The sequence below is a fragment of the Pelodiscus sinensis genome, chromosome 2 (genome assembly GCF_049634645.1).
Source record: "Pelodiscus sinensis isolate JC-2024 chromosome 2, ASM4963464v1, whole genome shotgun sequence".
Lineage (NCBI taxonomy): Eukaryota > Metazoa > Chordata > Testudines > Trionychidae > Pelodiscus > Pelodiscus sinensis.
The window spans coordinates 146459607-146473105 of NC_134712.1; the positions used below are offsets into that span (position 1 = coordinate 146459607).

Here is a 13499-nt window from a genome sequence, read left to right on the forward strand (position 1 = left end):
CAAGGCCTGCTACTTTTGCAGTAAGGCTATACCTTATACACCCACATCCAGTTGCCTTAAGTGCTTGGTGGGGAGGCTTGTCTGAGGCAAATCTGGTATTTGTAATGGCTTCACATCCTGTTGAAAAAAAGACAGGGCAGTCGGGTTAAATGTCTGCTGATGGAATTGGCGTTAAGCCTATCACCTTGGTCCACATACTAGAGACCTCTGAATCTGTTATTAGCACATCTCTGGCATCACGAATTCTGAAAAGCAGATCAGTATCACTGACTGTGAAGAAAAAGCTTTGGAAATCATCAAAAGACTCAGAGGATGAGCTCTTCTAAAGACTCAAGTGCAGGCAAAGAGGAAGCACTCCTCAGAGCACACTTCTAAATAAGGGAGTTCATTGACTCCAAAGCATAGTGCGAGACTGTTTAGGCCAGCTTCAGAAGCATTTTCATCAGCCACTTTATTGCCACAGTATTGCAGGGCATTTCCTGGGTACTGTCTACTGCTCAGCAGCTTCACTTCAGCACCAGATAGCAGCACTGGAAATGGCCATCAGTATACCAGTAATATCCAGGGGAAAACTGCAAATAGTATTCCCAGCTCCCATTCTTCAGAGCCTCAGCCATGTTCTGCAGTGCCAGTGGATACGACACTTCCTTGATCTTTGTTCTCATTAGTCTCTGAAGTGGGATCCTATGTATCCCAACCTAGTAATTTTCCTCAGGAGAAATGTTACTTGCCTGTCCTGGTTTCTGCCTCAATACCAGAAGGGAGCTTACAGGGTGGACACTTAGGCCCATAGTTGGGATTGGGTTGTACCAGTGGCTCTTTTAGGGATGTTAACAAACATTTATAAATGTGTAATCACTGGATTTTTTTTTTAGTAGTTACATGTTTACACGTGGGGGGGCAGGTGGGAGCTGCCATCAGTGCCCCCACACACATTGGGGGAAGCCCATAGCGGCAAATCCAGCAGCAACGTTGCCCAGGATGACGACCCTCTGCAGTAGGATGCCATTAATTGCCTTGACTATATAACTATAGAAATATAGAGTCATAGAGTTGGAGGAGACTTCAGGAGGACACAAGAGTCCACCCCCCTTCCCAAAGCAGGACAGCCCCAACTGTGGATCTTCCAATGCCGAACTGGTTCCCAATGGAGTGGTAGCTGTCCGGCGTGGCAAGCTTCCGGAGTATGATTGTGACACGCTTCTGCAGGCAGATGGTGGGTTGCAGATTGGTGTCCTGTCATCTGAAGGCAGGGGTGAGCCTTTCACAGAGCTCCCGGAAGATGGCCTTCCACAGGCAGAAGTTCTGGAGCCACTGCTGGCTGTCCCACTGCTGCAGAATGATGTGGTCCCACCAATCGGAACTGGTCTCCCTCCACCAGAAGCAGTGTTGCACGGTGTGCAGAGGATAGAAAGGAATTTTGTGCATCTGGAGCACCAGGGTATGGGTGAAGGGGTCCCACAATCTGGGCTGGTCATTGTGGTCCCGAAGCACCAGATGAGAAGTGTGGATAAACTGCACCATGAGGTGCAGCAGGAGTCCCAAGAGCCTTGCACTGCTCCGGCTCCATGTTGTAAGTGCTGTTGTGCCTGCAAGGGAACCAGAGCATGCGGCATGAATTTGCTATCCTTCAAGGGAGTAGGCAGCTGAGAACTTACGTGTGAGAGACAGCTCTAGAGAGGAACCCCTGTAAGCACGAGTCTTAGCTAGCCTCAGGAAGTAGCTACAGGAAGTGACTACTCTCCTGATTCCCTCCCCAGAGTGCTTTCGGGGGCTTTAAATGTGATGCAGCCTCCAGTGAGTGTGGATTCGCTATTTCGATACAATTATTTCAATACAATTCACTATTTCGATACACTATTTCAGTGGTCCTTTGTAGTGTGGACACACTATTTTGAAATAGTGAGTTAGTTATTTCGGGAGTTATTATTTCAAAATAACTTATTTTGAAATAATTTCCCAGTGTAGATATGCCCTAAGGTGCCACAGGACTCAAAACAAGATGTCCAAATCTAGAGTGAAAAAAACCTCCAGTTTTAGCAATAAGTTTCTATAATTCCCTATCTTAATACCTTAAATTTAGACCTCTCTGTCTGTTTCCGTGTGATGAATGGTATAAAAGATTGGGGGGAAATGAACTTTTTAATGCTTTTTTAAAATGTTTTGCTTTAAGTAGTATGTTCATGCTGTATAATTATTTTTTCTGAAGATCAGATTGTGTGGAAATTCTCAAGAAATGTGGAGACCAAAATAAATTTCCTGAGGGTTACACAGCTGAAAGCATTTGTGAACTTCTGTCTCCAACGGATGACTTTGAGAATTGTATCCCTTTGGATACGTATCTTAGTAAGTACCAAAATATCTGTGCAACAAGGTTGGAATGTAAAATACTTTTGAATTTTAAAAATTGGTATTTCGTGTTCAAAAATGGAATCACGTGACATTGTTGAGCTAGAATTGTTTCATCTAATGTATTGGACCACAACCCCAGCATGGTTTCATCTTTGATATACTTCTGCAGATTCAGTGGATATGCTTTGATTTATATTAGCTGAAAATATGGCCCATTGATTCTTAATATTAATGTACTTCAAAACAATAATGTCTGTTTGAAAAGGTTAACTAGCCTGTGTATCAGAAAGAATCCCACCATAGCCAAAAGTAGTGAGAAACAAGAAGACAGCCAAACATGATTGCCACATTTCCTTACCACAACAAAAGGCATCCATCATCTGTATTCTCCGCTCACCTCCTTTGTCCACTGCAGGAGTGCTTAGTCGGGTCTCCAGCTGTCTGGGTAGGAACTCATGTTCCTGTTCCGTTGGCATCTGATATTCCCAGCAAACCAGTCTGTCTAACAGCTAGCACCTCTGCTGTGCTTTCTCTCTCAAGGCTGTGGCCAGTGAGTGCCAGCTGTTTTGTATTACCACATAGTTCTTTCTCATTGGAGCATACATATTAGGGTAAAAGTACGCAAAGAAAATGTACACAAAAACTATACATGAATTTATATGCTTTCTAAATATACCAGAAATTATCCATGAGGCACTGGTAGGCCAAAGTCTTTTTAACTTTTCAGTAAAAGTTGGGGCCCCCTTTGGATCAAAGATTCTGTCTGTTGAATCACAAAGAAATCTCTGAGGGTATGTCTACACTACCACCCTAGTTCGAACTAGGGTGGTAATGTAGGCAACCGGAGTTGCAAATGAAGCCCGGGATTTGAATTTCCCGGGCTTCATTTGCATCTCGCCGGGCGCCGCCATTTTTAAATGTCCGCTAGTGCGGACTCCGTGCCACGCGGCTACACGCAGCACGGACTAGGTAGTTCGGACTAGGCTTCATGAGGAGTAACGGTAGTTCGGACTAGGAAGCCTAGTCCAAACTACCTAGTCCGTGCCACGTGTAGCCGCAAGGCACGGAGTCCGCACTAGCGGACATTTAAAAATGGCAGCGCCCGGCGAGATGCAAATGAAGCCCGGGAAATTCAAATCCCGGGCTTCATTTGCAACTCCGGTTGCCTACATTACCACCCTAGTTCGAACTAGGGTGGTAGTGTAGACATACCCTGAGTGGGTTTAAACTCAGTTGTTAGTTAGTTTTTACTGTGTATAGTTCTTATATAAATAGTTCTTCTTAGCTAGTGTATATAGTTATGTTTTGGCTAGGGGCTCACTTTGCATCCCTGGTGCCTAGCGCAAGACATGCTCAAACCCCAAGATTTCAAGCCCTCTGTGAGTGCCAGAAGCCCATGCCCTGCAGTGATCCTCACAAAGCTTGTTTAAAGTGCCTCGGTGCAGGGGTTTTAAGCCGCAGACCAGGCATGAGAGAGAGTTCCATCTGAAGATTCTTCTCATGGAGGCTGCTCTCCATCTGGCACCAGCATCGGACTTGGCACCAGCGACACAGAGTGCCCCGGCTTCAGTGCGCAAGGCACCTAACCATTTGCACACCTCCCCAGCACCACATAGACTTCAGCACCAATCGCAGTCTCCTGTGCCTCAGAAGAAGTGGAAACCTAGCAGGGGCAGGTCTCCATTGAGGCATGAGCCAAAATTGTGCCCTCAGTCGGGGCACTCTGCATCAGCGGGATTGCCACCTTGGGCTTCCGTGTCAGGTCAGCATCAGCCCAGCCCACACCATGATCCCAGCCTAGAGGAAGACCTCCCCGGAGGTAGAGCCGTCAACTCCAGACACTTTTGAGGCCACTAGAGACCTCATTGAACTCACTTTGTCTCCAGCTTCTGCCTCCAGTACCATGAGGGACCAGGACTCCAGGCCACCCTGTATCAATACCCCGGCACCGGGGGCTTTGGCACTGGCCCCAAGGGGACACCATCTGGCTTTTCCGGCCCCTATACTGGTTCCAGCACCAGTTGCAGGCCTGGCACTGTCCTCAGCATCAACTCACTGCATACCTGGCTGCGGGGCACAGAACCTCAACACCAGGCCCTGTAATTCTTCCTCCTTCACCTTGGCACTGAAGGAAGCCTGAATCACCGGCCCAGGATGCACCAGGATTCTGGCCTCCAGTCTCTACTGCCATGGCACCACCTTGGTTGGCCTCCAATTACTCCACCAACTTGGAGGCCGAGTGGGTGTTCTTTTCAATGCATGCTTCCAGATCTAGGTCTCAACACCACTTGTACTCCCAGCACCAGAGTGCTTCCACACAGCTGGTGCAACTGTCTTGGCTACCTTAGCCCACTCCTTCTTGGCCACCTCAGTGACAGGCCCCTGGTCAGTGACTGTTCTGGATCCCCTGGGCTTACTATCAGGACCAGGATGCAGGACTTTCCAGACTTGAGTCAGTCTACTCAGGACCCAGGGCTCCTCTGTCTGCATTTCCAATGGCCCGCTCCCCTACATCGGGGCATTAGCAGGGCCTAAGACCTGTGTCACCCAGGACTACTGAGGAAGGTGTGGCACACCCATATCAGCCGTTGACTGCAACCCCATAGGTAGCCTCGCAGGACATATCTCATCACCACGACCCAGAAGAGGCCGTCCTGAAAGAGTCATCTTCCTCCTCCCCGGACAAGGCCCGGGGGCGGGAGGACAATCCCATCAATGCCCTCTCTGGACTCAAGGTTGCACCAGGACCTTCCTAAATGCCTTGTCCAGAGATTGGAGGTTCAGGCTGAGTGGGTGTCGGAGGACTCGGACCTGTCCATTGACATCCTTAATGCTAACACCCCTACTAGAGAGGTGTTGCCTTCGAACAAGATGTTGGCAAAGATCACCATGTCACTCTGGCAAACTCCGGCCTCTATCCCACCCATGGACAAGAAGGTCAAGAGGCATTATTTTGTGCCTCATGGGAGTAATGAACACCTTTTTCTCACCTTCCCCCGGGGTCCTTAGTGATCCTGGCCACAAACCACTGTGAGAGGCAAGGTCAGCCAGGCCCGACCCCCAAAAACAAGGAGGAGAAGAAGCTGGATCTCCTGGGTCGGAAGGCCTATGCCTCTGGGGGTCCGCAGCTTCATGTAGCGAACCAGAAGGTTCTCCTCAGTCCCTGTGCCTATAACACCTGGGCTGCCATGGACAAGTTTACGTCACTTGTCACTCAGGACTTCCGCTCTGAATTTAAGGCCCTTTCAGAGGAGGGTAGACTCGTTTCTAGGGCAGCCGTACAGGCAGACCTAGACTCGGTGGATGCACCTGCCGCACTAAGGCCACGGTCCTGGTGCTCTGCTGTAGCTCATGGCCACAAGTATCTGGCGTGCCTTCCAAGCTTCATTCTACAATCCAGGACCTGCCCTTTGAGGGTCCTGGACTTTTCTCAGAGCATGGGCTCAAAGATTCTCTGTCGCATGGGCTCAAAGATTCACAGGCTACACTAAAATCCTTAAGGATTCACATTCCTGCCCTCCCAGAGATGTTCCTTCTCCAACAGGAATGCCCCTCGCCCTTCACAGCAGGAAGCTATCCCTGATTTTTCTAGGCATAGGGTAGGAGCACGAGCAGCAGAAACAACAGACACCGCTCTTGCTCTTCCTCAGACCAAGGGGAGGGCCCCTCCAATATGGATGTTAAATTTTGATTAATCATCTAATCGAGTAGTCAGTGGAATTTCCATCAACTACTCAATTAGTTGATAAGGGGGGAGGCACAGTGGGGAACCCGTCATGAGTGGGAACTGCTTCAGTCCCCACTCATGCTGGCTTTCCCCCTGCGCCTCTGCTTCCCTTGCTCCCTCCTCCGCCTGCACTGCAGAGATGGGGGGAAATACGAGTAGTCAACTCAACTACCCAATAAGCCTAGGCTTATCGCAGGGTTGGGCAATAATTTTTTACGGGGGGCCACTCCAAGAATTTGGAAAGTGGTCGAAAGCCGCGCTCTTCCATGATATTAATGGAGGAGATGCAGAGTCTGGAATGGAGGCTGGGTGTAGAAGGGAGCGTGGGGTAAGGGAGTGGTGTGCAGGAGGGAGACTGGAGTCTGGGAGGGAGTTGAGATGAAGCAGGCAGTTATGACCCAGGGCAAGGGACTGGAGTGCAGGGGTTTGGGATGTGACCCAGGATAGAAGGGGATTGTGATCTGGGGCAGGAGATTGGGGTGCCAGATCTGTGAGCAGATATTGGTGTAAGAGGGGGACAGAAGGTTTGGGTATGTGGAGGGGGCAGAGAGTTGGGGCAGGAAAGGGCTAGGGTGCCAGAAGCAGGCTGTGGCCAAGAGACTTGCCTGCCTGCCTGCCTGCCTGCCTGCCTGCCTGCCTGCCTGCAGAGCTTAAAATGTTTCGCAGCCAGCCTGCCTGCCTGGCCATGTGCTACATGAATAACTGAGCCCAGGAGAGGGGGTGTAATTCTTCTTAGCTGCCTGTTATTTTAACAAGCAGCTCCCATTGGCTGGTTACTGACAACTGTTACGTGCTGGCTCCCCAGGCCAGGGAGGATGGCGCTCTCAGTAGGGCAGTTCTCTGTTCCGTGGAAGATCAGGACTCCAACTCCTCCTCTTTGGTTTCTGCTTTGGAGTCACCTGGAATGGAGATGAGCAATCAGTCGAAGAAAAAAACAGTTACTTACCTCTTCTAACTGTTGTTTGAGACGTGTTGCTCATGTCCATTCCAGATCCCACCCATTTCCCTTTTGTTGGAGTAGTCCGGTAAGAAGGAACTGAGGGGGCAGAGGGCCAACAGGGGTATATATGAGCTCCCCTGCTGGCCCAAGAGGTACTGCTAAGCGGAAAACTTTCTGACAATGTGTGCACACAGTGCGCACACACCTACATGGAATGGACATGAGCAACACATCTCAACAACAGTTAGGAGATGTAAGTAACTGTTTTTTTTTCAAGCTTTTACATATGCACTCTCAACATTGGAGAGATTTCAAGGAATTGTATGTGGCAAAATGAAATTCTGTGTTCAAAATAGGAAATGCCATGCTTTATTAAAAAAAATTATCATGGGCCTTGTTCTTATTTAAATCACTACAGCTGATCTGTAATTACAATTTCAGGACCAAGTTCTTTAGGTAACATTGTGGAGGAGGTTACACATCCATGTAATCCAAATCCTTGTGCTGCCAGTCAGTTGTGTGAGGTAAATAGAAAAGGATGTCCATCTGGAGAACCCTGTCTTCCCTATTTTTGTGTCCAAGGTAAGAGGATTGTTTGTTATTTACACGTTAGCTGTTAGCTAAACATGAATTGCATAGATTTTGCTACAAGTTTTAAATTGTGCTGGTGAGATTTCAAAAGAAAAACTTTTAAGATTGTCAGTTACCTTTTTTCACAAGAATAGTTGTCTTTTCAACTTCTTTTTTAGCACTCCCAAGAATTTCTCATTTCCCCTTTTCAGTTTTCTCCCTTCCTTCAAAAGACATATGTTATGCACATTTCTGGCTGGCTGGAGCGCTGAATGTTTTGGTTTTTTTGAATTTAGAATAAATAGAAATGCCTTTATACAGGCTCTGAGCAGTCTGCTGTTTATTTAAAATTACAGAAACATGATGCAATACTAATCAGTTCAACTCTTCAGCAAACAGCAGCACACAGTCAAATACTAATTCCCCTACTTCCCTTCGAAAGCCAGATGAAGAAAATGGAACCTGCAGTGAATCCTGAAAGTCCTCAAATACACCACTAGGATCTGGATAATATTCCAAGAGCCCAAGAAGTCCTTATGGCAAATGTCTGATCAGTATTCCTCTCTATAATAAGAGTGCTCTGATAACAGTGCTTCCATTAACCACTGTTCTAAAAATGGTATCTCAAATAGGTTAGACCTAGGCCATAGAAGGCTTAATGGGTCAAAAACACTTTAAAGTCTTTATGGAAGCTAACAGGCAAACAGCACAGGTTCTAGCACAGAGGTATCAGATGCTGTCTATAGAATGCCATCCAAGACACCTTTTGCACCAAGTCCAAATTCCAAACCATGAATCTGAGATATAGCCTCACATAGATGACCATGCACTTTTGATTCAAGATTTGTTCTTCAGCAGTGTCTGTGGACCCATGCCTGCATCCTTTGCTGCCATGTGCTCTAGAACAGTGTTTGTCAACCTTTTTTTTTTTTATAAAGTACCCTTTAAAAAGAAAATAGTTTTCACACACACAAAGACTTTTTTATCATTGCAATGCATTTGTTTAAACAACTTAATTGTAGCCGGGTGGGCAATTTAAATTTTTGTGTGTAAAAAGTACAAAAATAATAAAGCACTTAAAACTTAAAACAAAAATTCAGTTTTCTCCAAATTTCAGTTGTCTTGACATACGTCCCAGACTTCTCTTGAGTACCCCTAAGGGAACTCGTACCAGTGGTTAAGAAACACTGCTCTAGAACAAGGATATATAGGGAGGATCAGACTTACTACCACTCCAGTTCCTTCTCAACCACCTGCATTTAGAGGCAGAGCTTTGTTGTGTCCTTCTAGCTTATCTTTTAGCTATTTATTTTATTTTATTTTATTTTGGACACATGTTTTCCACTTTTGGACTTGGATGCTGGGATCTATTCTACTGCTGGTAACATCTCATTTGTTGGTATCAACTATATAGTGATGGTCTAGATGCCGCTTGTTCTTGCCATGAATGTAGGGGGCCAGTCTTGGTGACCTCTCAAGGTTCTTTCCAGTTCTAGTGTTCTATGGTCCTAGCTCCTCCGTTATACACAGAATGATTAGTCTTCAGAATTTAACATCTCTGTCCAGGATATGGATCTTTCCCTTTCAGACTTCATCCCTTGTTATGTATCTTGACAAGGATTCCTTGGGAACTAGTCATCATCCTCCATACCAGCGTTGGCAGGAACATCTCTGGGGTTCCTCTCCCATTGCATCTTCATATTGGGCATTCTAGAATGGCAAAGGCCTGCCAAGAGTAGCTTTCAGGCTCAAAGAACCCCTTCCACAGCAAGCTCTGCCTTCTCGGATATATTTTTTTCAAAGGACAAGGAGGATCCACTGATTGAGGAGGAAGCACCTCCTTCCAATAAATACATGGTGTCACCAGAGAAAACAGTCCTAACTCTTCCATTATCCTGCACTGATGACATTAAAGTTTTTTGAGATCTGATGAAAAGGATGGCTGAGTTGCTACAAATTCCCCTTGAAAAGGTTCAGGAATCCAGCATTCCATACAGTATATTTTCCACATTCCATCTCAGGCCAAGATGCCTGTTATTGAGACCCTCTAGTCACCGGCCCATAACATGTTGCAGACATCTGCCACTATTCCACCTACATGCAAGAGGGTTGATTAAAAAGTACTATGTTCTGACTAAATACCTTTTTCATAGCCCATCCCCAACTTCTTGATGATCCTTGTGGTCAACAAGAGTGTCACGAGTCTGCATTTGCTTGCCCGTTCTATACAGTCGTTTTATTAGTCTAGAACACCCGTGTCGCTCCATGTTACTCGCCCCACACTGTATGCCTACGCCACGAGGTACCAAGGCGCCAAAAGTGTTGTCTCCGGCTGCAGTTCTTAGGTCGCCTGCTGGCAGCAGGGAGGGGGGTCCGGGCCCACCCACTCTCCTGGACCCCAGCCCAGGGCCCTGACATAGGGAACCGAGCTCCCTGTGGTAGCAGGCGGAGGGGTACCCCTAAACTCACCTGCTCACAGGTTTCGCAACCCCACCCTGGGCCAGAGTTCAACCCTGCTGCCGGAGCCCCTCTCGGCCCTGCTCAGGCGGATCACCCCGCACCATCACCCCCTTCTGGCCCATTACTTCCTACCTCCATCTTCGACCCCCTTTCTATGTCCTCCCACCACCTTTTATCCCTCTCCCCTCCTCTTTTCCCAGCAGGTGACGTCAGACGCCCTGGTCGTCCCGCCGGCCCTTCGGCTCCGTCCCCTCGCGTCCCGCCGGTGACGTCACGCGCCGCGACCGGTGGGGCGTGGTGCCCGGTCGCTTCCCCAGCCTCCGTCTGCCGGGTCCCTCTGCCACGTGTGTCAGCCCCCTCCTCGTAAGCGCTTGTCGGCGCCTGCATCGCTGCCACTCAAGCGGTGCGATCACACACCTCTCCAGCATCCCGTCCCCCCTGTTGGGTGTAGTGGCGGGGTTGCCTCACCCCGTCACAAAGAGGAATAGGTTACACTGGCAAAGATTGATTCCTCAAGACAAAGAAGCACTTTGTCTAGAAAGTCTAGGTACAAAAGTCACTCATCAGCTGCATTACAATTCCTGTCCCCTGTTGGCAAAGTATGATTACATCAGCTACTCAAGGTTTTCAGTTTATTGAACATCTGCCACAAGACCAGAAGTATCAATTTCAAGCTCTCATCTCCAAGGGGAAGTTCATCACCAGAGCATCTTTGCAAGTCTCTCTCTGTGGCTGCTGCTGTAGTTATACATCATGCTTCTAGGCTGCAATCCTGTGGTTTTCTTCAAGAATTGCAAAACATTTCTTGAAGAAAACTTCCCCTTTTAAGGGTCAGAATTTCCCCTTTTAAGGGTCGTTGACAGTACAACAGATGAGTCCCTGCAGTCTTTCAAAAACTGTAGGGCAACCCTGCATTCTTTGGAGACTTATGTCCCTACAACCAAGAGAAAAATATAGTAAATTGCAGGTGGCCAAGTGATCTTTCTTATTTCAGTTTTTCACTAGGAAAGTGACTGAACTACCAAGAAAGAAGCTCAGGTATCATAAAGAAGGGACCATCTTCCTACTGCCAGTTGACCTACTCCAAGCAGCCATTTTTATCCTTTTTGTTGACGGCCGTGAGCCACCTCAGTCACTGGCTCCTGCACTGGCTTCCAGCCACCTTGTAGGGCAGAGCATTCATGAACACACCTCGGTGTTGCTCTACCTGGAAATGTTTATGTAAGGGCAAGCTTGTAATGCTGTGCAGTTTGTCACAGCATCACACTGTGAGAGGGAACCCAGATTGGTAAAACAGAGGGCTCAGTAGTACCCCCATTTTAGGTGACACCCCAGGGGATGGAGGACTATCACAGTAAGTAATCTCCTTTTTCCTGTTCCTTTCACTATCCCTTCCACCTCATGGCTTTTACTCCTCCTCCTTTTCCTTTCTCCATTTTACTGCTGTTTTTACTTCTCTTCCTTTTTCTTCTTCTCTTTATTTCCCTTATTTTTTTCTTTTTTGATTTTTTAACATTCTCATAAAGTGTGCTTGAGTATCTTCTAAATGCACAAAAAAGTGAAGAAGTGAGGGCGAGGAAGTTCAAGTTACAGTGAGAGAGGTCTAGGTTGGATATTAAGAAAAACTATTTCATTAGGAGGGTGGTAAAGCACTGGAATGGGTTACCTAGGGAGGTGGTAGAATCTCCATCAATAGAGGTTTTAAGTCTTGGCTTGACAAAGCCCCAGCTGGGATGATTTAGTTGGGGTTGGTCCTGCTGTGGGCGGGGGGCTGGTCTTGATGACCTCCTGACATCTCTTCCAGCCCTATGATTCTATGAAAGAGAAACAAATAAACTTATCTGCCAGATTTTAGTCCAAGTTAGGAGCTGGTATATTTGAAGTGTGTGGCATTTGTCATGTCCATGTATTCTGCAACAGAATTACGGGAAACTGGGAGAGCTGATTAGAATGATGTGAAGTTACTCATTTTCTTTTTGTATTTGCATGCAACTGCCTACATTTCTGCTAGTTATCATTGATCCTGAAAGTGAAAATGGTGAAATCCTTTCCCAAGAGTAATATTATGGATTGGACCAATGTATTTGCAAAGAGAACCACCTTTGGGTGTAAAATGACACTACTCTGCCTCCAAAAACTGCTTTCATTTTTGCAGAGCTTTTAAGATGTGTATATTTTTTCCACAAATCCTCAAAAGTGATTTTTCACCGTGAAAATTTCTTCAGGCACTATTTATTGTCACTAAATATTTGTGAACTATTATTGCTTTTTATTGAGTTAATGTTTCTTTTGTGTGCACAGGTTGCAAGTTGGGAGAAGCTTCGGATTTTATTGTCCGCCAAGGTACACTTATTCAGGTTCCATCATCTGCAGGAGATGTTGGTTGCTTCAAAATTTGTACCTGTGGACAGAGTGGACTGTTAGAAAACTGTATGGAGATGCATTGTGTTGACCTCCAAAAGTCATGTATTGTGGGAGGACAAAGGAAAAGTAAGTACTGGATTATACTCAGTTTCTACAAAGAGGTTGCCCTTTTCTGGGGGGAGGGGAGGTTGGAAGGGGGTGGTCTGTGAAGGTGAAAGACACATGATTGAAAAACCTATTCCCTCAGTACTGGTTTATGTTCTTTGTTCTTTTCAAGTTTTCTGACTGGATTATTTAAGTGGCCAAGGGTTCTTCCTCCAGTGAGTACACTTAGAACACCTCCAAATGAAGGGTGGCTATAGCACAGAAGAGTATAAGTGAATGCTGCCTTTGGCAGTCTTGATTTTAAACAGGCTTACTCCACAAAGAGAGCTTATTCCCTAGTCCCTATTCCTGCGGGGATACAGTATCATGTGTTTAAACAATACTGTCTGTTTGGTGGTTCCATGAGATTTCTGTAGAGAAAAATATTCTCTGCAAAGCATTAAATACATAAATGTACCACACACAGTAGCAATCTATAAAATATTGTTTGATTAATTACTACCTAAAAATGTAACCGTTTTACAGGAGTTTATCTTTCTACTAGCAAACTGGTTCTCAAACTGGGGATTGAAGTTATTATGTGGGGGTTGTGAGCTGTCAGCCTTCACCCCAAATCCCATTTCATCTCCAGCATTTATAATAGTACTAATTGTAAAAAAAAGCTTTTAATTATAAGGGGGGAGGGTCATACTCGGAGGTTTGCCACGTGAAAGGGGTCACCAATACAAAAGTTTGAGAACCATTGAGTTAGTATATTCTAAATCAGTGGTTCCCAACCTTTTTTATGCCGCATACTGGCAAACTCATTCCAAAACTTTTGTTGGATTGGCATGGAAACATTTTTATATTCATTATGATACTTAATTTATTTTCATATTTATTGTGGTGAATAATTGTAAGAGGTCACATGTTATTTTACATTGCATCTGTATGCACGCAATACATGTAATTGTGAGTTTTTGGAGTATAATAATATTGTGA

The 13499-nt window shown here is 46.2% G+C and overlaps 1 protein-coding gene across 5 annotated transcripts in view; it reads left to right on the forward strand.

The window, feature by feature from the left end:
* RECK (reversion inducing cysteine rich protein with kazal motifs) overlaps positions 1–13499 on the forward strand; it is a 150645-nt gene that overhangs the window by 98761 nt on the left and 38385 nt on the right. For all 5 annotated transcript variants that reach the window (XM_025179693.2, XM_075921582.1, XM_025179697.2 and 2 more), the window contains 3 exons: positions 2210–2346; positions 7461–7601; positions 12351–12539. In XM_025179693.2, coding sequence (XP_025035478.2) covers positions 2210–2346; positions 7461–7601; positions 12351–12539 — 467 coding nt within the window. The remainder of the gene's footprint in view (positions 1–2209; positions 2347–7460; positions 7602–12350; positions 12540–13499) is intronic.